The following is a 24,491-nucleotide window of genomic DNA, read 5'->3' on the forward strand; positions in this document are numbered from 1 at the left end:
AGGAGAGTATCAAATAGGTCACAAGGAAAGTATGCAATCGACATGGTTAGACTTCAAACTGAACAAAATTTAATGACACAGGATGGTCTCCATACACTTCATTGCCTGTCCTTCCTTGGTGTTCTGGCTCAAGAACTATGATTTCTGGGAATGTTTTTGGGAACAGAACTTAACATGACCTGATGGCTGGTGGGGGTGGGATGGGGCTCAGATATCCAAGTGACTGAAAAGATTTGAACACAATAATTGTAATCAGGAGGTTCAAGGTTCAAATCTTTTCAGTCACTTACTAACAATTATTATTAGTTGCAACTCGTTAATTTTTGTTTTTCGTTAACTTTTTGACTTTTCTTCTTTTTGTTTGTGTGTTGCTCGTGATTTCTCTACCTCCCCTAAATTCTATTTGTTCTGTCTCTGATTTTAATAACTGTAATAATATTAATTTTATCCTTACACAGTTTTAAGTCTGGCCCGCCTAGATTAGCTCTCGCCACCTGTGGGCCCGTCTCTCCTTTTTTGCTAAATTTTTGAATTTTTGAATAAACTTGAAACTTCATTACACATCTAGTGAAGTAAACACTAAGCCACAACATCTCCTTTAATACAACATGTTCTTTTTGTTCAAAAGCATCAAGGCAAATTCAAATACAGAGTGAAAAGAACAAGATCTGAATCATGCAGTTGGGTTTGGCTTCCAAGAGTTTCAGCAGAAAAACAAGGCAAAGACATTCAAATCATGATTGACACACTTTATTTCCCTTTGACATCCCAGATAACTGGCAAATCCTTAATCCTATGTAACAAAACAAACTGAATTTTCCTTCCACATTAGTTTTGACGTACAACTGCACATGTAAGTCAGCAGAATTTCATAATAATTACTAGCAATCAGCCTTATACCAATCACATCAATAGCGCCAGCAAAAAACACAGTAATTGTACCTATGTCTTTTCCTTGCTACTAATGGAACCACGACAGCTTAACACAGCAATCTCAAGAAAAAATAGACAATTTAAATTGAATGCCTTGTCAATAAAACTCATCACAAATTACAATAGAGAATGTTCAATTTCCTCCATTATAAAAAATCAATCTAAATTTGATATGCGTTGACTTCTAAATCTATGACAACCTAGAAATTCCCACTATTCTTCAAGCTGCCCACTTATAATCAGTTTGAAAGAGAAAGGCTGGAACTTGTATCCCATCCCTTGGTAAAACTTGGTCTGGAACTCGACCCTGCAAAAAATATTTAAAATGTCAGACAACTCTATAGCTTACAGAAAACCTAAAACTATGTAACATCAGTTTTAATAACAGAGGTTTTCGATAAACAATCTAAAATAAAGACAAGCAATAATAACATTAACTGATGTTTCGATGACTCCATGTCACCAGTTTCAAAGTTGCATAAGTTCAATTGTTTGAGTACTTAAAAAGAGAAAAGCGTTCAAAGTGATAAAAAATACAATTTTTCATGCAGACGGTGTTAATTATGAGATAAATAGTTTTGCCTTAATAGAGTCACAATTTACTTAATGAGAAATGTTATGAGAATAGAGGATAAGATCACCAACATAATTTCTCCTGATATTTTAACTCCCCACTATTGCTATAAGAAATACATGGGGTAAGAAAGGAGACTTTGTATGTACAATGTAAGAGTACATTAGCATGAAATGACAGAGAACTGAGAGCATTAATACTTTCACTCGGAATTTTTTTTGGGTCCCCTTAATGAAAACACAATGGGAGCAAAGATTCTCGTCCAAGACAACAGCATTAAGAGAATTCAAAGATAATTCAAATGACTGTGAGATGAAGCTAGAAGAACTTACCAATGGAGACGGAGAGCATGCAAAAATGCTGACAATCCCTCCATGATTAGCAGGATGGCAACAGTCAGAACTACAAAACAAGGACGGAGTTGAGTTAGTATTTAACACAAGTAATTCATATATTTTTTTTATATTATGATGTTCAATACCTAGTCTAGGTAGAGTGTAAAAAGTTGATGCTGTCTGAATCATTCTCACTGTGTAATCATGACAATGTAATGAGCAGTAACTGTAGTGCTATGCGCCAATGTGGTGGGGTAGACTTGTGTGTGCTCGTAACAATCAAAGCTTTGTGAGCAGAACCTCTGTTCCCTGTACGATTTACCACGTTGGATTAGCCTGTGAGACAAAGGCCTCACAAAACATAACCTTTGTACTCCAGGATGGGGTATAGCACAGAACCAACAACTCTGCCCTTCAAAAATCAAAACCTGTGACCTCAGGTGCCAGGTAGCACAGCAAGTGTGAATGATACAAATTCGCTACATGGTGTCTGGATGAAAGAGATCCAACAGTCTACCTCTCATAAGCAAATGGTTTGTTGCACCCTATTTTTAAATATGTGTACTGGGTAAACTGTCAACTTGGAATCCAGTTTCAAGAGGATTTTTTATGTTTGATTCCTCAGTTCTAAAATTAACAATGAAAACTACAGTGTACATTAAACAAGAAACATGACACCTTGGTTACCTTTTGACCCACGATTAGTATTTGTGAGCTATCAAACAACCAGGCAAAGGGTTACAAGTATGAAAGGCAAAGGAAAGGGAAAGAGTAACTTACCAGCCCAGAATGCAAACAGAGCAAAGGCTGCAGCAACTCCCAGTCCTCCCTTCATACCAAGAGCCAAGTGTAGCACCATGTTCCACAACACTTCTGATAACTCTGCAACAACAAACAAGCCAGAGCAAAATAGGGGTTCAATTGGATTCAGGCCAACTTCCGCCAATTCGTCAGAGCTGCTTACTGATCAGTACAAAATAAAAACAACACATTTTGATCGGAAAATGAAGGACGTGCTTCCTTCAAACATTTGTGTGGGCTATACATCTACAGGAAAAACGTGTTTAACCTTCTCACTCCCAGGAGTGATCAATTTGTCAACCAGACAGGTGATGAGAAGAAAGAAATCATCAACTAGGTGATATTGTTCAATGATGATGTGACACCAAATTCTGTGAATTAACTTTAAAAAGAAATGTATGGCAGTCAGTTAGGAGAATTAACATTCACATCATGGGAGTAAAAGGGTTAAGCATTATCAACTTGTTTAAGAATGTTAACTGCTTACAACTATACAGATGTCAGCACAAAAAAATAAAATAAAAATCTTAATTAAGTGATGTAAAACACAATAAAAAACTTACTGGCCACGCTCCACTTTGAGAAACATGCATGTTATATTGAGTCTTTTTTATTTGATTTATTGATATGTAAGGTACACTGTAAGTTAAATATATATGAGCCACAATTCTCACCTGCATGAGCCAGACTGAGCGCCCACAATCGCAAGTAAGAAGCCGTGTTTGAGATACAACCAAGGCAGTACTCAATGGTGTGGATGGCCTGATGCACAAATATTTCCCCAAAATCAAACTAGAACAAAAATGGAAAAAGCAGTCCCTTGACAAAGATGTTATCACTTCAAAGTAAAGATGCAATAAAACTAAGTACTTGTATTAATTTAGATTGATATATTTTTGTCGATCATGCAAAGTAGACATAAAAATTCTCACCACTATAATTACGTGCCATAAACTTTTGTTGACACTCTCTTTTATACAATGAACTGTGTAAAACTCGCATTTTGATTGGTCTAGAGGAGTGTGTGATTATAGTATAGACGCACGATTGACGTCATCGAGTGGTGTGACCGGCGCACGTGATCAGAGTCTAGAGTCCAGCCAGAGTGACTGGTCAATAAAGTTTTTCAAATTGTTTTTTGCGAGTAGCGGACAAAAGCAGGCAAATTTTCGCAGGAAAGGAAAACTGCAAAATAAAAAATTGGAGAAAGACCATTGAGAGTGACCTCAACCAGGATAAAAAAGCTAGAACTTTGTTGTGACGTGAAAAAGAAGCAAATATTTGTCGAAATATGTTGCCGATAGAAATCCGGTAATGGCGAGTAATTGATTACAAATCGCAGTGAAGCGACTAACATGCTGTAATATTTTGGGGTCAGGATTTCCTTCTGGAATAAAGGTTAGTTTTGAAAATATTGTTAATGAAATTCTTTCAGATTATACTCTTTAGAAGATCACAATATTGCATGTGTGTTGTAGTCTAAAACTGAATTTGCTGAAAAGATTTGACTCAGCTCAGGCAATGCGATGCTCGCTCACGAAATGTGTTGAAATGTCTTGGTTATTGTATAAAACAAATAGATTCCATTTTGCCGTGGGTCTGTACTCTGATAATGCACAGAGGACGTGAAAACGTGGTTAGAACTGCAGTCACGCTACTTGCCTGCAGCTCGTAGCGTACTTCTTTGTTCTCACCACGTTTTAACGTCATCTGTGCATTATCACAGTACAGACACACGGCAAAATGGAATCTATTTGTTAATTAGAACACGTGTAAATTACTTAAAAATAAACTATTATTGTGGCAAAATATTTGCAGAATGTCTTTAAAATTAATAACTGTACTGTTTTACGACATTAATATCACATGGTCTTGACTTCTTTTAAAAAATTATTATGCAAAAAAAGGGTTCCCATTTAGCTTCATCTCTTTAATCAAAATAATGTAACTTTCTACTGTCACCCCCCTCACCTTCTACATTCTTGGGTACTCTACTGAAAATTTTTCCTGACAACTGTTTACCGAAAAAATATTTAAATAGGGTTAAATGTAATTTAACTTAGTTAACGACTTGGAGCAAGTTTGCTCCGTGGTGGCGTGGCGTAGCAAGGCGTTAGCGTTTATTGGCGTATAGTTTGAGCACGGGTAGCACATTAGCGTTTGGGCATTTGTTGTTACACTATTGTTTGGGGCCTGGTTCAGGTCTGCAGGCAGTTGCGTGGCCAGCGGTATTCTCTTGCAGTTTAGGCGTGCTCCTTTGCACGTGCTCGGAAATTTACTCTACTCAGCGTTTTTCGTGGCGTGGCTAGTTTATCGCGTTTTGTTGGGCTTTTCTTTCGTTTTTCATCGAGGTTTTTTCTCTAAAAGCGTTGCCTTAGCGGTCAGCCTTCGATTTATTCTCTATAAGGGTGGTTTGACTGTCATTGCTCGTTTTTTGGTGAGTGTTCGGACGGGTTTTGTCGCTCGCATCGTGTTGGCGTGTGTTGTTGTTCATTCATTGCTCGGCTCGCATGGCTCATCCGCGCTCAACTTACAACAGTTTGTCGGCGGGTGTAATCCCGTCTACATGCACTTCTTCACCTTGTTCTTCTGCTGCTAGCGTGGTAGTTTCGGCGGCTTCGGCGGGAACGTCCTCGTCGTTCTCCAATGACATCGCGTCCGCTATCGCCCAAGCGTTCAGTAACTCCCTTCCAACCATCATCGCGGCGATCCGGGATAACGCAGCTCCTGTATCGAGCGTTCCTTCAGGTGTCACGTCCACCGTTTGTTCAACTCCTGCTACGGTCGTTGCAGGCTCGATGGCTTCCGCTTCAGGTACGTGGACGTTGCCGGCATTTGTATCTACCTTCCCGTCCGTGTCAGCCACCACCGGCTCTAACTCGGCTCGGCCTGTGCTGTCTTTTGCTTCACCGTTGACGGCCACTCATGTTGCCAGCTCGTCTTCCAGTCTCTGCAGTTTGCTTTTCCCACCGTCTGTGGACAAAGCATTTGTGGTTGGACCAGGACACGCCCCAATTCCCGCTAAACTTGTGGCGAAGATTACGAGCGGTCAGTTCGTAGATTTAGCGGACTTGTTGTCAGCAAATCTGCGGACGGCAGAGCACGAGCCGCAAACCTTTTTGGACGGCAAGTTGGTGGTCTCTAAAAAGCGCCGGGCGGTTGAAATACAGGACATATTGACCTGGACCGAGGCCTTCACTATTTTTCAGATGGTGATGTGTGCGACCCATCCCCATCGTTGGCCAGACCTCACTAAATATAAATTGCTCATCATACAAACGGCTCGGCAATCAACGAGTAGAGCTTGGATGGAGTATGATCTTGCTTTTCGCAAGGATGCTGCAGCAACTGGGGCTTCTGACTGGTCGAAGATGAATTTGGATTTGTATAATTTTCACTTGCGGTCGCCAGCACCCATCGCCAACCCCCAGTCTTCTACTTCCCCACCCGTTACCGTGTCAGCAAGCCGGGGCTACAACTCCCAACCCCCTTACTGCATCTCGTGGAACAACGGGCAATGCCGCTGGCCTTTCGGGGAATGCCGTTATCGCCACATTTGCAGTTCATGTAACAGCGACCACCCCAGGGTTAGCTGCCCCTTTCACCCCCCAGGGGTCGGTCGCTCACGTTCCCCTTCCCCTGCCAAGGGGGGGCGGTACTGAGAGGATTACAAGTCCTCCTGCTTCTGGTGTACATAGTGTAAATAATCTTGTTCCTGTTGCTCCAGACCAGCACCGTGGCTTTTGTGGCTCAGTGGCTGTGCCTTCTTCAGATTCAACTGGTTTATCCGGAAGTTTGGTTCCTGTTCATTCGTTTTCTCCATTAGTTCCAGTACATTTGGTGTCCCCGTTGCAGTTATCCCAGTTTCAGGCAGAGTTGTGTGACTATCCAGATCAGACGGCAGCAGACTATGTTCTTACCGGTCTCCGTGAGGGCTTCCACATTGGCTTTGAGACCTCATCAGTCACCCTGCAGTCAGCCTCTTCTAACATGCGATCTGCCCTTGTCCACCCATCTGTCATAGATGCTTACCTTGAGACAGAGGTTTCATATGGAAGAGTTGCCGGCCCATTTACATCGCCTCCTTTTCCTGACTTGCACATCAGTCGTTTTGGAGTCATCCCGAAAAGCAACCAGCCGGGTAAATGGCGTCTCATCTTGGATCTCTCTTCACCAGAGGGCCACAGCGTTAATGACGGCATTCCAAAACCCCCCTTTTCAGTTCAGTATGTCACGGTTGACTCCTTTATAGAAGGCATTATGGCTAGGGGCCGAGGAACTCTTATGGCCAAGTTCGATGTGGCGAGCGCCTATCGCAATGTGGCTATTCATCCCCAGGATCGTCCGCTCTTAGGAATGGTTTGGCGTGGCAAATACTACGTTGACTTGGCTCTCCCATTTGGTCTGCGTTCAGCACCCTACATCTTCACTGCTATTGCAGACCTGGTTCAGTGGATGCTGACTCAACACTATGGAGTTGACTTCCTTCGCCATTACTTGGATGATTTTCTGACCTTAGGTCCTCTGGCTTCCCCAGTCTGTTACAACAACTTACAGGCGTGTATCCAGTTGCGCTCTAGGTTAGGCCTCCCCCTTCACCCTGAGAAGCTGGAGGGTCCCTCTACTTGCCTCTCCATCCTTGGTATTGAGCTCGACTCCACCACAATGCAGGCCAGTCTCCCAGCGGAGAAAAGAGAGAGGATCATTGCCCTGCTGGGTACTTGGTCAGGTAAGCGGTTCTGTAAGCGGCGGGAGCTGGAGTCCCTTATTGGCCACCTCCACCATGCATGTAAGATAGCTCCTCAGGGAAGGACATTTCTCCGACGCATGATTAACTTACTGTGTACTTTCAGGCGCGATGACCATCCCATTAGACTGAACCAGGAGTTTCATCGGGACTTGACATGGTGGCAGGAACTGTTCCAAAGCTGGGAGGGTCTCAGTTTCTTCCTTATGCCTTCGTGGGCCCCCCTTCCAGATTTCCAAGTGTCATCAGATGCTGCAGGCTCTCTGGGCTATGGAGCTATCTTTAACAACCAGTGGTTCTTTGGTGCGTGGTCAGCTTCACAGCAGCCTCTCTCAATTGCATACAAGGAACTGTTCCCCATTGTTGTGGCGGCGTACTTGTGGGGACCTGGGTGGGCGTCACGGCGGGTCGAGTTTTTATGCGACAACGAGTCTGTGGTGGCTGTTCTGTCTTCTGGTACCTCCAGAGACCCTGACTTAATGGTTTTGTTGCGTTACTTAGCATTGTTGGCAGTGCGCCATTCATTTTCCTTTACTGCATCTTCAATTCGTGGTAAATCTAACCCAGTTGCGGATGCTCTTTCCCGTTTCCAGTTTCAGCGATTCAGGCACTTGGCCCCACAAGCCGAGCAGTCTCCGATGACAGTCCCCCCTGCTCTACTGGAGGCGTTGCACGTCATGTGACGGAGAGATGCCAATTTTTTCTTTACCAGGGTCTGGCCCCGTCTACACGTCGGGTATACTTGTCCGCCCAGCGTCGCTACTTTGATTTCTGCCGTCAGGATGGCCAGCTGAGTCCAGATGGTGCTCTTTTGCCAGCTGATGAACAATCGCTCATGCGTTTTGCTTCTTTTTTGGCTGACAGCCTACACCACTCGTCCATTAAAGTGTACCTCAGTGCAGTGCGGTCCCTTCACATTGACAATGGCTTACCTGATCCCCTGATTAACTGTCTGCAGCTACAGCGGCTGTTAAGGGGCATTAAGCGTGTGCAAGGTTCATCTACCACTAAGCGCCTTCCCATCACTATTGACCTCTTAAAGGTCATCCAGCGATCCTTGGACCTGAACTCCCGGGACCATGTCATGCTCTGGGCGGCGTGTTGCCTCGGTTTTTTCGGTTTCCTACGAGCTGGTGAGTTTACCACAAATTCTTCATTTGACCCTAGTATCCATTTGACAGTTGGCGATGTGCAGGCGGATTCCTTGGTGGACCCAACATGTTTTAAAGTTCATATCAAGTGCTCGAAGACAGACCCCTTTCGCGTAGGCTGTGACATTTATGTGGGTCGGGGCAACAGCCTTGTCTGCCCAGTGCTGGCCCTTGGTAATTTTTTGGCTCTGCGTGGTCCATCTCCAGGGCCCCTGTTCTGCTATGCGGATGGCCGTCCGTTAACTCGGCAGCAGCTATCATCCACGGTGCAGGCTATTTTACACTCTGCTGGTTATTCAGGCTCTTACTCAGGCCACAGCTTCCGGATTGGTGCAGCTACCACAGCTGCTGCACGGGGAATCCCTGATCACCTTATTAAGACTTTAGGCCGATGGTCTAGTGATGCCTATCAACTCTATATCCGCACACCAGTTGGCTCTCTTACCCAGGTCTCCAGTGAGTTGGCATAGCAGGTGGGGCTTGTGCGTCTCTTCACTTGGGGTTGGGTGCCTCAGGTCTGGTCCCTTGGGGTCTGTGTCTCCTTGGCCACGAGCCCCCAATTGCTCCGGGCTGTCCCAACCCGGAGGTCCTTCGGCATGGCGGGCGGGGCTCGTGGCTGGGTTGTGGGTAGGGCAGGCTTATGGGGTGTTCTACCTACCTGGGTTTGGGTTGGCGGTACCAGCCCATGGCTCCTGGGCACCCAACCTCCATTTGCGACATAGGCGTTAACCTAAAATATCTCTGTATTACTCTGATAAAGCATGGTTTTAGTCAGTTATCAATGTGTTAATCCCAAGATGAAATTTCCAGACTTTGAAGATACCATGTAAGTTTGACTTTCCCAATGGAGGCACAATGAATGATTTTCCAGTAATCAGAGACCCATATATGCGCAAAGGATTTTGAGATCGCCAGGGGGCAAACATTGCTAGTCGCTAGAAAGAAATGTATGGCGTAGAGTTGTTTCTTTGTCAAAAGCAGTGGTTTTGGACAGAGAGTAATGCATTTTCGCCGTGATTTTGTGAGAAGCGGAGGTGACTAATGTTTGTGCGTGGAAATTGTAAGTTTTTGTGTGGTTGATGCGGTAAAACTATCGATAAACACTCTTGCGTAAGGTTGACTGTGAAATCTACCGAATCTACATCAAGTTATTGTATTGAAAAAGTACAAACTTAGGCAGCTTAGGTGTAAATTTGAGGGGATTGACTCAATAAAGCTTTTCAGTTGTAATTATGTGTGTCGAGATTGTTTTCTTTTTAGTTACGTACGTGTGTTATAACTTCATGGCTGCTGAAATTTTACCCAAACCAAGGAGAGAAATTATTGTGCGAGGGGATGGAAATTACCGAGTTATTGCGCTGTGGAGGGTTGAAACCAGTGATGGTTAACACGGGGAAATCTCCCCTGGCCAGAGCAACGAGAATGCTAACTCAGGATAATTGTCTAATCATTCTGTGGCGTAATCAAAACACAGGAGGAAAATACTAACTAAAGCTCCCACTACACAGAGTGGATCGGCGAAGCGATATTAACAAAAACACAACCGTGACTAAAGAGGACTTAAGCCCTCAATTTAACGCATTGCATAGCTTTCAAAAAATTAAGCTACAATGATAAAGAAAGGATCAAAAGACAGATAGCCGTGATAAGAAACACAACATCTTGCGACAACCGCAAAAGCAAATGGCCGGGCTCAGCAACACAAAAGCTGCAAGATACATACATGTACACCGTTCAAATCCTATCCTTATAGTGATAAAAACAGAGGCTACACTGTCACCGGATGCACTGAAATGGGCCATACCAAACCTGAACCAAATGGCTTTTTCCTGATTATGAGAAAAAATGATGTTGCTTTCCTTTCTTTTCCCCTGACTGTCACAACCCTGTTATTACAACAAGTCTCCATACCTCTTCATGGACTTCATCACTATGTTGGTGTTCCTGTGCTTGGCCATCATGATGAACCACTTCACCCCCATCATGTGTTGAGTCTCCCATGTTCACTGCCACAGGAGGAGGACTGGACGAACGTGACCTCAGCCTCTGGAAACCCTACAAGTAGTTAATAACAATTAATAATGAAAGACCGCTGCAGTTAGTGGTTAATACCTACTGCAACCTGTTGGAATGATGTTCCTGACCTCGGCAAACAAGCAAAGTTTAACCAGTTTGGTTTGATTTCATTTGTCTGATGTAAGCAAACAGATATTGAATAAACTGAATGGTTTTCGGGGAAGTTTTCCTTCGTTTGTTCCTATTGTCAAATGTAATTGAATCAATCATTTACCCAGTAGTCAGCTGCTGGTTCATATTGTCATTGCTAGATTATCAAAGTTAGAAATAATGATGTCATGATAGACCATGACAGTGCGATGAACCTGATCAGCACTATTTGGGAGAGCAATTGCTGTTAATTTCTCTTCACCCCAACTTGTAAAATGACTAAGAGGGACCCTAAAGATTACTGTTTACCTTACAGGGTCCAGTTGTTCAAAGGCCGGATAACTTTATCCAGTGGATAAGTCGCTATCCGTCACTTCCAATCTGTGCAAAGATTTCAGTATTTCCTCTTGTACAAGCGAATATGCACACTCTAACCACAGTTAAGTTTGGGAGTGTACAAAAACCTTGGAAAAGGTTTTACGTGAAGTATATTTTAGACCCTGAATAGTGCCTTATCCAGCAGATAAAGTTATCCGGCCTTTGAACAGCTGGCCCCAGAACAAAAAGATTTAAATTTTTCCGAACTAAAACTATGTACAGTCAGGGACTTTAATTGTTCAAGTGCCCCACCACATTGCTCACAGGCGCTTACAAAATTAATACGAACCAAACTACTGAATATCTTTTGTTAAGACTTTTATACAAAGAACTACAGACAATTCCAGTACTTTGGGGAGTAAATATCTTTTGTAGGTGCTGAGAGATTCAAATAAATTGGGGCAACCAAAGACAAACCAATCAATTGGATTTGAATACGCAGATTTTCACATCAACAGTAATATTCTGGTAAACCATTCAGATCACAAGACTGAACAATAGAAGCATTTGGAAACAATAACAAACGTGTACAAGGCCTTTTGGGTGAAGATGGGCGTTTAAGCAGGTATAAAAAGAAAGCCTGCAAAAAATTCAGGTTTGAACGGTATGCAAACCCATGACCTCTGCGATGCCGGTGCAGTGCTCTACCAACTGAGCTATCAAGCCAACTGGGAGCTGGTTGTTTTGTGAGTTTATACCCGAAGAGATGGAAGGGAAATAATAAGAAATTCAAACAATGGAAATACTACTTCTGTCAGGCGACACACCTAAATATTTCAACCAACTTACTTCTTGTTCAGCAGCCTTGTGCTGGTGCCGGAGGTAAAGTGGCTTAAGCAGTAGCATCCACGGTACACATAGCACTGCTATGACAACCAGCATTGGCTGAACAACAGCCTGGGGGAAAAGTCAATATTAAATAGTTAATTCATTGCAACATTTAAGAACAGTATCCTAGAGGTACACCTGGTTCTAATCTCTCTGAAGTCTGTGGTGTCAGTATTAACCTTGTTGCCTTCCAGAGCCAAATTCAACATCACATATAACTACAATGTACAGGTAAGACCAAACTGTGGGTGTGTAAGCAAAATGCTAAACTATGACCATTCACGGCAGATGAATCTACTTTCCTGTTTAACAAGGTGATTTTAACTTTTGAATCTGGGAGCAAAATTCCTTAGAACTAATGTTCCAGCCAGAAGGGTGTCCAGGCCCCCTATGGATGTTTTTGAAAAAAAAACTTACCGTGTAGCACGAAAATTTTGCAGGTTCTAATTTTTGCAGATTTTCAGATTGACCTCGATCCGCAAAAATTAGTTCCCGCAGAAAAAAACACCCGCAAAATAAAACGCTGCAAAAATTAACTCCTTTCAGTCAAATTAAAAACTCCACTTTTAATAGATCTGCGCCACTGAGGCGATACATTGGACTTGAACAGACCAACCATGCTCTAGTGGCATTTCTGCGGCGGCCTGCACAGATGTTATTTCACTGTCTTGAAACTTCAACTGAACAGGAGTGTTATTATCATCGGCTGAGTCTGCGTTACAATAGGGCAAAGTTTTGCGTTTTAGCAGGCCGCTCCCAGTTAGGTCTAAAAGTTGTATACTTGCTACATCTTTCACTCAAAAGCCCCTCTGTATGCCTAGAAAGGTTTCAGCTACGGTAATTCAAACATTCATACTGCTTTCATATAATATAATATAGTGTTTGGTTGTGCATAGTAAGCCAGGTAGGCTTTTTGTTTTGTTTCGTTGTTGTTCAGTCCCTTTACGCAGCAAGGTATTACAGTGATATGTCTCTAATATGTAAGTACAGTAAACTGTGACTCCACATACCGTACAATAAAAGTTAAAAATATTGAGGTTTCTTCCACGTAAATGTTCTGTTGCTTGAACAGAGAGCATCGCAAAAATTAGTTCCCAGCAGAAATTTCAGTCATCTCGAGCCACAAAAATTTGTTCCCGCAAAACACAAAAAATCGCCAATCCGCAAAACAAAACTCCCGCAAAATTTTCGTGCTACACAGTAGTGAAATTTCATTTAACCCTTTTAACTTTTAATTTTACTGATGACATGCCCCTTGGATGTCCAATTTTCAGTTTCTTCATAAACATCTGTTGGTTGTTAATGGGCACCTCTCATTAATACATGTATGTCTTATTTAGACTGGTTTTAAATCTCTCCAAAAGCAGGTACCACGTTCAGAGTAAATGGGTGCTAGTACCTACGTCTGGTTTCTAATAAAATACCTGTTATGAACAAATTTGTCACACACACACACAAGAACTTTGCATATAGGTAATCCCTTTTAAGCAGGCAAATACTATGACGCAAAGGAGTATTTCACAAGTGATTCCCCATGAATTAAACGTATCGTCAATAGATGAGCTTGGAGAAGGTGCCTAAGAGAAGGTGGCGCTGTACAAGAAATGAGAAAGGAGCAGATTCACTGATCGATGCAGAATGCACGCCCTCACACATCTGGAAAGCATCACATATCAGGCCCTGCAAAAACCCGTATGCGATCCAGAACGCGCATGCCCGCCCAAAAACCACAGGACAGCATTGGCTCAAGTCTAACTTAGCCTAAATTACATTTAGCTGCATTTAAATTGATGAATTAGTCATTGCTACTGGGTGCAAGAGTAGAATAGAGGCCTACACATAATAACCAGGTCAAAGGTAGACAATGCCCATAGCAGTGTTCCACTTAGAATATTCAATAAAATGTTTCTAAGCAGCTGCACCTATGAAGATGCTGCGGTAAAAGGGTGTTGACCATTAACACTGCAATTATGCCAAATGCTTCAGCAAACTGTAAAAGGAGTTGACAAATGTGTTCTATGAAAAGTATAATTAATATCATTTCCCACCTGTCCAGAAAAAAGCAAGTCCTCAGCTTTTATCTTGCTTCCAAACTTAAGAAACATGTTGATCAGCGCCAAGAGCAAACTTGGTTGCTTCAAGAGAAAACACGTCACAATTTTATTAATTACTGTGATTACTTGCAAAGGCCTCATAAATATAAAATACAGCCAATGACGCAGCATTAAGTTGCTATTTGTTTGAACATTTCCAAACCAGTTTAATTTGCATTTCTTTGCCTCAGATCATTACCAAAAAACAAACAAACAAACAAACTAAAAACAGGAACCTGAAAAAAGTATAGCAAGATCAACATGCACAGTTATTGACCATTCAACATATCACTCTAAATTCCTTGAAAAAGAAAAACGCCTGTTAGAAAGGGAAGATGACTTGTGAACAGAGAAGTGGATAACAGAATACAACATAAGATATTTATCAAGGGTGTTTAATTACTCACATGAGGAGAATTCACATTGACAGCAATCCACTTGTAAAAGATCAAAATAACCAGGTAGCCAAAGATACAAAACAAAAACAGAACCTGCAAGAAAACAACAGCCATTAAATGCTGTTTCAGTTTGTAAACTGTACCTGTCACAAAACTACTACAACAACCCCCACCACTTTGACTTTTATAAATTTATTACTGCATGCAGCCACCCTACACTTAATTCTATAACAAGTTGACTAACCTGCGGAATAAACTCGCAAACAATGTTTAGAGGCTTCTTGAAGTGCCTAAAACAAGAACAGAAATAACTCTTAGGGCGCATTTTTTTATTCACAATTCTGGAATGAGAATGGACAGAATGTAAAATGCGCACATTTTTCTATTCCGCATTCCTATTCCGGAATGGACAGAATGCCATTCCTTCCATTCTGCTCCCAGGGGCAGAATGAACAGAATGTTGCAAATGAAAATCCAAGATGGCAGACGGCGAGATGAGCGCTGCGGATTCAAATACGTCTCTACCGGAGAAAAAATCAGGTTACACTTTTGGACAAAATGAAACATTGTTTCTAATTTCATTGTACAGAAAAGTACGGGGAAAATTGTTGCAATAACGGCTTTAATGGCAGCCTCTTAGTCGGCCGCCATATTTGTTACGCAATATTTACTCGGCCAGGAGCGACGGGGTTTTTTTTATGCAGACAATCCAAATTATTCCTAGCATTCTGTACCAACCATTCTTATTCCAGAATTGTGGATAAAAAAGCGCACCTTCAGAACCACAGAGAAAGTTATTTCTCCAGTAGACATTTAGCTTACTGACTGGCATGAGTGGACAGATAGAACCAATTATTTGAAAAGGCATATAAATGTGGTCCAGCCCGCCAATTCTGACAAATAGATATAAAGTTTATTTGAACTGAAAAATTATTATTCACCTGTGATTAAAGAAACTCAGACAGACACCAAACATCATGTGTGTCACACCAAAAACAATAGAAAGCTTCATCTTGAATGAGTTTGTGAAGGTGAGTTTGTTGACAGCCACTTGCCAAATCTGCAAAATGCATGTTAGAAATAAGAACTTTTTAACCTATTATGGCCAATTAAGACTTTACTGTGCATTTTGCAACTTAGTTCATTGGGAAACTGCACATTACACCCTAAGTATACTTTTAAGTTAAAGACAATATGAGTTGGAAGTGCACCTCACAGACAAAGAATTCTCACCTCTTGTTGTTTCATGACTAAATACCTAATCTGAGCTTGTTTCAGCACTTGTCAAACAAATAAAATAAAATTACAATTTTATTCACCGCTTTTATCCTGTGGATTAACATGAAACTGGCAAATTCAAAAATATTTTAAAGTGTACCAGGGAAATTGGATAAAACCTATATGTACATGTACATGAATAATATTGCCTTTTTTGAAAGGTCACCACATTTACTTTGAATTCTAAACCTCTTGCTTAAAATGCCCATAACATAATTTTTCTTACCTTCTCATCTGTATCTACACATCTATCAAAGAGGTTTTGCGAAAAAAATATTTGTGATTTTCTCAAAAATAAGAAAACGTTCAAATTTGCCGCCATTTTAGTTCACTACTTGAGAAAGACTTAGTCTTCTCTTGGTTCTCGGTTCTTCTCAGAGCTGTGACTTAGATTAAGGAACATGTGACTTCAACTTTGTCTTAGCTGTTCAAATGCTCACTTCTGTGCCATACAAGTTCTCTTCAACTGATGACATTGCAGATATTACACGAAGACGGACAGCAAGATACCAACGCTCACTATTTTCCTTTCACTTTGTTTGCAACATTCTAGCGCTGGTTCCTGAATCTACATCACATGATGTCTGTCAGCCTTTCTAGTCAGTGACACGGATAGAGCGCAAAAGTAGAGGTTTTGCGTTACAAACTACACTGTACTAACAGAAGTAAGCTAAATTTCTGTCTTTGTTTCACTCATTTTGCTCTGAATGTTGACAATCAGTGAGACGCATTCACAACAAAGGTTCCTTAGTCAATAAAAAATCGCATTTTGTCGCAATAAAAAGATTTCTTCGGGGAACGTCGTTGCTTGATGTGTATATTCGGATGAGAGAGTAGAAAAAAATTGTTATGGGCACTTTAAAAATTTTACTTTAGAAAATACTTGAGGGGTTATTTTCAGAAAATGATTCAGATGTTGTTGCCTCGAGACTTGTGCACAGTTGCACAAAGCTGGTCTTTGAAGTTCTGAAATTCACCTATGTTGAACATGCAATGTTGGTTTTGATATTGGTAGGGTAATTCGCAATGTAATAAGGTTCGTAACCTAGTACCCAATTTTCCAATACACAGTAAAGCCAGCCAAGTCAAACAAATCTGCATATGTCACTGAAACAGATCAACACTTACTGGATCAATGCCAAAGTAATAAGGTATCCCACCATAGGTATTCTTTGGGTCCAGCATGATTCCTTTGGACTTGTCATACGACTCCAGAGCCTCTTTACTGATAAACAACAAATCCACTTATTAAAACAATGTGACCACTGGTTAAAGTCAATAAAAGGTTACTTTAAGCCAGAAGGGTGTCTTGCAGTGGCTACTTTTAAAAAAATGATTCAAAAATTGTCCTAGTACTCTTATACAAGACATGCCTTTTGGACACCCAGTTTTTAAGTTGCTGGCTGAAAGCCTCAGTAAACATCTCTATTGATAAGTGAGTTCAGTTCATTACTATCCCACATAGCTCTGCGGTGATCTCTACAGTTTAAAATATAAGACAACTGCTACCTGCATTTTTTTTTCGTTACACATCCATGTTTATTATATAGACATGAGTGTTTTACTGGAAAATACACCACCTGTAAAATTCATACAAAACTACATCCCGAGCCTGTATGGCATATTTTCCATATCCTCATTGATGACGTCATTTCCCACTTTTTCATGGTTGTTTATGCAAACATTCGGTGAAAATGGTGAACAAAACATTTGTCTACATAATAGAAAGAAAATTACATGGTGGCTTGAAGATATGAATTTTATTTCTTGTGTAAAAACAATATTTTACTAACTCACTCAAAAACAAAATTTTATTTTTGTGCCGCCAATACAGTAATTCCAACTGTTTCCTCACCCTGACCCTAGAGCACCCAAATAAAGCTAATGGAAAATCCTTGTGAAAAACAAATCATGAGACCTTCATTAACTTATATCATAGATCACAAATGCCTACGTGATTGCACCCCAGGATACATCAAGGTCCCATGCAGTGCCAAAAATGTTGAATGACTTTGAAAAGCAGTCATTGTAAATCAGGCCAGTGTAGACTGCAAACAGACCCATCAACAGAATTATATAGCGACCATGAAACATCGTCTCAAACATCTGTCATGGTAAAACAAACATCACTTTGTTAATCCCTAGCACTTATTCAGTTATATCTGTTTTACCTTCTATGTACAGTCAACTCCATTTACTGTGGACATCCTTGGGACTACAAGTTAAGTGTCCTTAAAATAATAGCGAGAGTCCATAATAGTGGAAATTTATTTCAGTCAAACGTCTGTAATTTATTTTTGCCATGGATTTAGCTACGGCCCATATTATTGGGGTGTCCGTAAGGTGAGACTTGACTGAATTCACAACGAGCAACAAGGAAGCCTGGGAATACATTGACCATGATGCAAGTAAACATGACTTTCAAGAAGGGAAGGCAAAAGAATGGTAATAACTAAAATAATTTTTTTTTTATACAAAGACTCACCTCTCCTCCTTCTTTGTAGCTCTGAAGTTTCTTCTCATTACACACCAACCACAAAGCGAAGAGGAACATGATCAAGCCATGGCCACAGTCCCCAAACATGACCGCAAAAAGAAACGGAAATGTGATGATGGTAAAAAGAGCTGGAGGAACAAAGAAAAGCAAAAACACAATGTAACAAGCAACCTTTTAGGTAATCACATGTGTGAATCAAACCTTTCCTGATTATTACCTGGGTTCACTTCCTGGTAGTTTGCCACACCATAAGCATCCACTATAGCTTGAAACCCCTGCGTAAATTTGTTCGTCCTGTTAAAAGTAGGAGGCTCTTGACGAGTGGCCATGCGATTCAGAATGGATGGTATGGCAGCCCCACTGCGCTCTGTACCACGGCGCAGTGCCTGGTGAATCGTCTCCAAGTCACTCACTGGACACCAGCACTCAGCAATGAGACACTTCTGAGTCACATCCAGGTTAAACATATTCATGGTGTGATAAATGGCCTTGATCTTCTTGACCTAGAAGCCAACATAAGAATATGAACAAGCCTTAAATTGATGTTACTGGAGGCTACAATGAAATGGCTGTATATAGGCAAATAGCTTCTTTTTACGGGAACTGTAAGTTCAATGGTATCTAAGCAACAGTCATCATTTTCAAGTATTTTTGTTTACAAGTGCAGAAATTGGCTAAAACCTGATCACCAGTGTTATATGTGTACATATACAAACCTTAACGAACCACTGGCTGATGTTCTTGGCCACAGTTACCAACAAGCGATGACGGTGATCACGTGTTTCATTCAACACCTAACAAAAAACGAATGCAACAGAATAAAAGATGGAAATGTTATCATATCTTAGATTCTCCAATCTTCCATCAAAACTTAAGGTATTCCTGGAGGCTAAATCGAATGTTTCGGATCATGACCTTTTTTTAACATATGCAAGATAAATTAAAATTTCACAGATCAGGACTAAAGCGTTTGCGAGTAATAAGCAAGGGAAGTTTGGTTTCTACGGGGTCTTTCGCGGGGAAAACACGGACTGCCTACTGCGAAAATCCTTGCGTCGTCTTCGTGTACAATTCCCCAAAGAGTATGATGTTGACAGATCTGTCAATAGTGCTCTCTTTTACGTGAAAGATGAGACTGTTCTGGATCTCTAGATGGATGAAATAAAATTTGTCTTCGTTTTTAAAAGACATCATCTTTTGCGATCAAGTCAGTGGAGACAATATTGGAAATGAAAGCGTGGATGCTATTGATGCGAGAAATTTCTTCAAAACCGGTAATTTGAACATCTCAGCAGTCTATTACGTGATTAATATTGTTTGTCGTAATATCGCAATTCGCTTCTTGGCGCGATAATTTTACGAATAAACGCTATTTCTTATTTCACCACTTAGCCAACTACCTAAAAGCACACACCATTCCAATATATATATATATATTTCTTTCAGGTTTGCTGGAACGCCGAACAGGTCCTAGTCGCATCGCGTAATCCAACAAACGGCGAATTAAACTGCGAGCAGTCGTACTTTCCCCCCTCATATCACGCACGAAAAGTGACGGTAAAATTATGCGGCTTCGCCGCCCCCTCAAAAAAGGAAAGAAAGGGCCTAAAGAGGACCGTTTTTGATGATTTACCGCTGTAAACTCTTATTACAGGCGTAAAAAAACATGGCTGCCATTGAATCCAAGCCGACGGAAGCTTTCAAGCCGATTTTTTGACGATTCCAGAGCAATTTTTGAGAAAAAAATGCATGTTGATTGAAAGATGGGAGCGTGTTCATTTAAAATTACTTCCGAAGGCTTATCAGAAGGGCTTGAAACTTGGCAGCCATAAAATATGTACTTGAACGAACATTTTTGTGCGAGTGCGTCAAATGCCTTCAAATACAAGACTCGTAGTGGCGTCACATTTTTTATGAGATTGCATAATTACATTTCTAGACATATTTTTTTCCCGTTTGAGTTTTCTCTGACGTACTTGCACACGATTCTAGGTCTTAACATTACACATCAATTGGCCAACGCTTTTTGAAATGCAGGACATTCTCTTTGAGTTTTATAGAGATATGCCAAATGGCAAGGTTTTGACCACGCCCATAAACAGATCAAATTTCAGGAATTCCTTTCATTCTTTCGGAATAAAAATATTTTTTGAAAAAACTACATGCAATAATGTGTTAAATGTGAAAATTTGATGAAGTTTAAGTGATTTTTTCAACAGATTTTATGCATGTAGATATGTGTTGAAAATGTGCAAATTAACCTCCAGGAACACCTTAAACATACAAAAGTGCATTTACTCACAGTTTGTAGATCCTCAATCCTTGTGTTTACACCAATGGCCATTTCTCGCCTCTCAGCAGCAGTTTCAGGGCAGGGGTACAGTGTTGCTCGAAAACTGCAAAGAAGCAAGACATCAACAGTACAATGTACAAAAGACCAAAAAGAATCACGAAACTTATGAGCAAGACAAAGCAAATTTTCAAAACTAATAAAAACACATACAGCTTTCCTTACCCCTCACAAATCTTCTTCACCCTGCTTTTAAGCTGATCTCCTTGGAAGAAGATGATGAAGACACATTTATTAACCTGGTCACCAGTGCTTGGATCCTCAAGTGGAGTTTCAATCTCAGCTTGCTTGAAGAACACATTCCCACGGCAGGCACGCCACAGAAGACGTTCAAAAGAAGGTACTCGCTCACGAGCTATCACTCCAGTAACAAATCTACAAAAAGTGAATGGAAACAATGGATAAGAAGATTAGAAACTGATGGATAACTTTTAGCCCACTGAACTAAACTAACAAGCACAAGTACAGTGTTTTTCCCCAAGACTGCTGCTTGTAACTTGTACCCCTAGACAGGGGTTCTGACTAATGACGTCAGCAATCGTCAAGATTACCAATCTTGTGTTGGAAGGGATGAAGGTTGATATTTCTCTCCAAGAGTACACTGTAGCACTACATTATGTGCTGGCCAAATGCAAGTCATGCCATTCTCAAACTCATTAATAATTCATCAAAAGAAAACAAAGAAAATCACTACCGTGACCGTGGTTTGGATATCTGATCTTAATTACAATAAAAATTTTGCCAACTTTAGCCTTGAATTTCTCCAAGAATGATTGATCATTTGAGAAGCCATATCAAACACTCGAAAGTGTGTTTCATCAGACATCCAAACACCTCGAAGTCATTTAAAAAAAACTCGGCTGCGCCTCGTTTTTTCAACCTACTTCTCACTGTTTGGATATCTGATGAAACACGCTTTCTCGTGTTTGATATATTACTTAAAACATTGGATACTTTGATTGTAACTGGGACAGCGTAGCTAATACTGAGAAGACCCTGAGGATGAGACATAAAAACCTACCCCAGTTGAGTTGCTGTGGCTTGAGCTCCTTTTGGCTCTTCTCCTAACAGAGCTTGCATGTCATTGGTGCCCTGTGGTTCATGGATCTGTTGTTGATTATGCACATGAAGTTCGGCCTAATCAAAGTCACCAACACAACACTGCGTTCTAGTACTACACTACAAAATACACAGCCAGTATAAAATGCAAAGTGACATGGGTGAAATTCTCATACATGTAATGCAAGTACTTAACAATGCTTTAACATTATTCTTATGTGGTTTAATGGGAAGATGAGTTGTGTATGGCCATTTGCATAAAGCGCCTTAAAGCAAAATTGTGTCCATATATTTACACATTTTGGGAGATTTTCGTAAAGTAAGTACACACTTCTCCCTAGAAGAAACCATAACAAAAGACTGATAATTTTGAAAGCCAGGAAGTCTTACTTTTGAAACACTACATGTACAACAATGTGCAGCGATAAGAAGGCATAATATGATACACAAAAAAATACAGTGCATACAACAGCCATTTAGCATAGTGCTCCACAACGTGCAAACACTAACTTAATCCAGACTGGAAGGTTGTGTTGGCAAATTATTAAGTATATTAAGTAAATTATTAAGTATATTAACACTGTCACATGTGACCGTTATTGACAGTCCCAATAACAGCACTAAAATCATTAATAAAATACCTCAACCAACAAGATAAACAAACTCAAGAAAGATAACAAGGAGTTAATACCTCTTCAAAAAAGGTCTGTGTCTTGCGTAGAATGTGTTTGAGTTCTGTCAGCTCCAAGAAGCCTTTCATGAGAGCTTCATAGTTTGCATTGCTGTCTTTCATCTCATTCTCAAGCTGTTCAAACTGAGCCTGAAGAGAAACAATCACAAATATTTAACATCTGAAGATAAATTAATATTGAATATCTTAATATTTGTTTTGGGAAGCTCTACTCTGACGACAAATTGACTTTAAATTGTTTGAAATAACATCTAAATTTTAGTCTGAAAAGTAAAAATAACATTCAAGTGTGCTAAAAATCAGATACAGTATGACTATATCCTGTTTTGGGTTTTATGATGTCATACAGTTCCCAGTATTGTCAGTGAGCAGAAGTTCTTTTGTGTGAAACAATTGAGCAACTGTATTACATCATGTAATCCAACATGCAATGCTTGATCGGGAAATTTAAAAGCAAGAATAGGCAATAATCAAATACTGTTTTGTCCAACACAGAAATATTATTTCCATGTTTCCCAATGAAATTGAAATTAGATTGTATTTTCAACAATTTAACATTTATTTATTTCAAGAGTGAAGGTTTCCTTTAAAATAACAATAAATTATTTTATGTTTTGAAGCTAAGACCTGTGCTGACGAAAGTTTCAAGTGTTCATATTGTTACATAGTTTCTATGTCTTTTACTCTACCTACTCACCCAGTTGTTGTATATTTTTCTGTTATTTCTAATCTCAAAGTGCCTGGCTTTATAACACCAGCCATACCCACCTCAAGGTCAATCAGTTCTCTTGGATGGGGAGCTTCTGGGTTTTCTCCGGTGTCGGCAATATGAATATCAGCTTTTTCAATTTCCTTGTTTAGGAATCCTATTAAAATAATAATAATTCAATTTGGTGCATTAGGAATCCATTAACATACGACTCAGACATGTGAGGCTTCAAGACAGACAAAACATCATTTGGAAATAATAAGGTGCAAATTACACTGATCTTCGTAAAAGTTCATAAAATACTATCCATTTGTAGTTCCAAAGACCAGATGAGAAAAAATAATCATTTTACTAGTAATCCATCATATGTTCCCTGGCTTGCAATAAAACAATGCCATTGTGTTGTATAGCAACTTAAGTCTGGTTTTCATCAACGACAGACGTAGGAATGAACAAAACCAAGTTAATTGTTCCAGCTTGTTTTCCACTAGGAATCACTATGAGATAAAGAAAAGCTACTTTACAATACTTACTGAGTTTTCTCTCCATCTCTTCACATCTTCTAACTTCATTTACAAATTTGCGTTGAAAAGCATTTACATCAGGATTCAGCTGCAGGGGAGAGAAGTAATTATCAACCACACACAATTATTAGGTTGAATTTTTTTATTAATTAAAATTACCAAAAGGAAAGGCAGTTGGGTATACTCTCAGAACTAAAAGGCCATGTAAACATAACACTAGATAATCTAAATACAGGATACATTGTTTCTGTACCCGGACAAGGCTTTCGTCTACAATAGACCCTGCTACACCAACTGCTCATCCAGGAAGAGTTTGTACCAGTGACAAGAGCTAACTACGTATAATTTGGGATCTGAAATAGTCCTTCATGACATCAATGACTGGTCTTTACATCCATGTACAGTCAACTGCCTTTTATACACCCTCGGGACCGCGAGTTAGTGTTCTTAATAGCGGGCGTCTGTAATAGTGTGAATTTATTTCAGGAGGAATTTTTCATCATGCATGTACAACATTTCACTAGTTCACGGAGACTCACTGTAGACTGAACAAGACTACAAGCTTTTGTACATGCGATGCCTCATCGTCGATAGGTCTTGATCAGCTAAACATACCCTCAAAAACATATCAAAAGTTCATTGTCGGACTACTTACATCTCGGAATTGTACAAGACCCTTGAGAAAGAAAAAGAAACGCAAAACAAACGCGTAAGTATTAAAAACTGAGATAAAAAGTCAACTGAAATTAAATAATAAAATGGCGACGGAAGGCGTTCCCGCTTACCAACTCTCCGAGCTCACTAACACAAGAATAAGCGGCCTCAGCTTGAAGAAAAAGTTGAGCCAGTGTCATTTCCTCTGATCTAAAGAGGGAAGACATCTTGGCAAGGAAGGAAAAGTGTATATTTAGGCGACAAAAATACGGGATTCCACCATGAACCAAAAAGAGATCATATCACTCGACCACTTGACCACGTG

At 40.4% G+C, this 24,491-nt stretch overlaps 1 protein-coding gene across 3 annotated transcripts; it reads right to left on the bottom strand.

Moving 5' to 3' along the window:
• Positions 1 to 734: 734 nt before the first annotated feature.
• On the bottom strand, positions 735 to 24,491 carry LOC146486341 (V-type proton ATPase 116 kDa subunit a 1-like). Of its 3 annotated transcripts, none has more exons than XM_085100152.1 (23): positions 24,298 to 24,491; positions 24,168 to 24,188; positions 23,522 to 23,600; positions 23,048 to 23,145; positions 22,280 to 22,408; positions 21,551 to 21,636; positions 20,695 to 20,904; positions 20,482 to 20,575; positions 18,896 to 18,973; positions 18,397 to 18,682; positions 18,168 to 18,307; positions 17,637 to 17,788; positions 16,811 to 16,907; positions 15,346 to 15,464; positions 14,649 to 14,694; positions 14,414 to 14,497; positions 13,962 to 14,048; positions 11,875 to 11,982; positions 10,453 to 10,596; positions 3,318 to 3,435; positions 2,623 to 2,724; positions 1,840 to 1,909; positions 735 to 1,240 (listed from the first exon to the last, which is right to left on the bottom strand). In XM_085100152.1, the coding sequence occupies exons 1-23, from the start codon at positions 24,391 to 24,393 to the stop codon at positions 1,147 to 1,149; spliced, it is 2,538 nt and encodes an 845-aa protein (XP_084956278.1). In that variant the 5' UTR covers positions 24,394 to 24,491; the 3' UTR covers positions 735 to 1,146. The 3 variants fall into 3 exon arrangements, with proteins under 3 accessions (XP_084956278.1, XP_084956270.1, XP_084956286.1); XM_085100144.1 differs by having other exon boundaries at positions 21,551 to 21,666; XM_085100160.1 differs by having other exon boundaries at positions 21,551 to 21,621; positions 24,298 to 24,489.

Source organism: Pavona decussata, unplaced genomic scaffold (genome assembly GCF_977016875.1).
Source record: "Pavona decussata unplaced genomic scaffold, jaPavDecu1.1 SCAFFOLD_21, whole genome shotgun sequence".
Taxonomy (NCBI): Eukaryota; Metazoa; Cnidaria; class Anthozoa; order Scleractinia; family Agariciidae; genus Pavona; species Pavona decussata.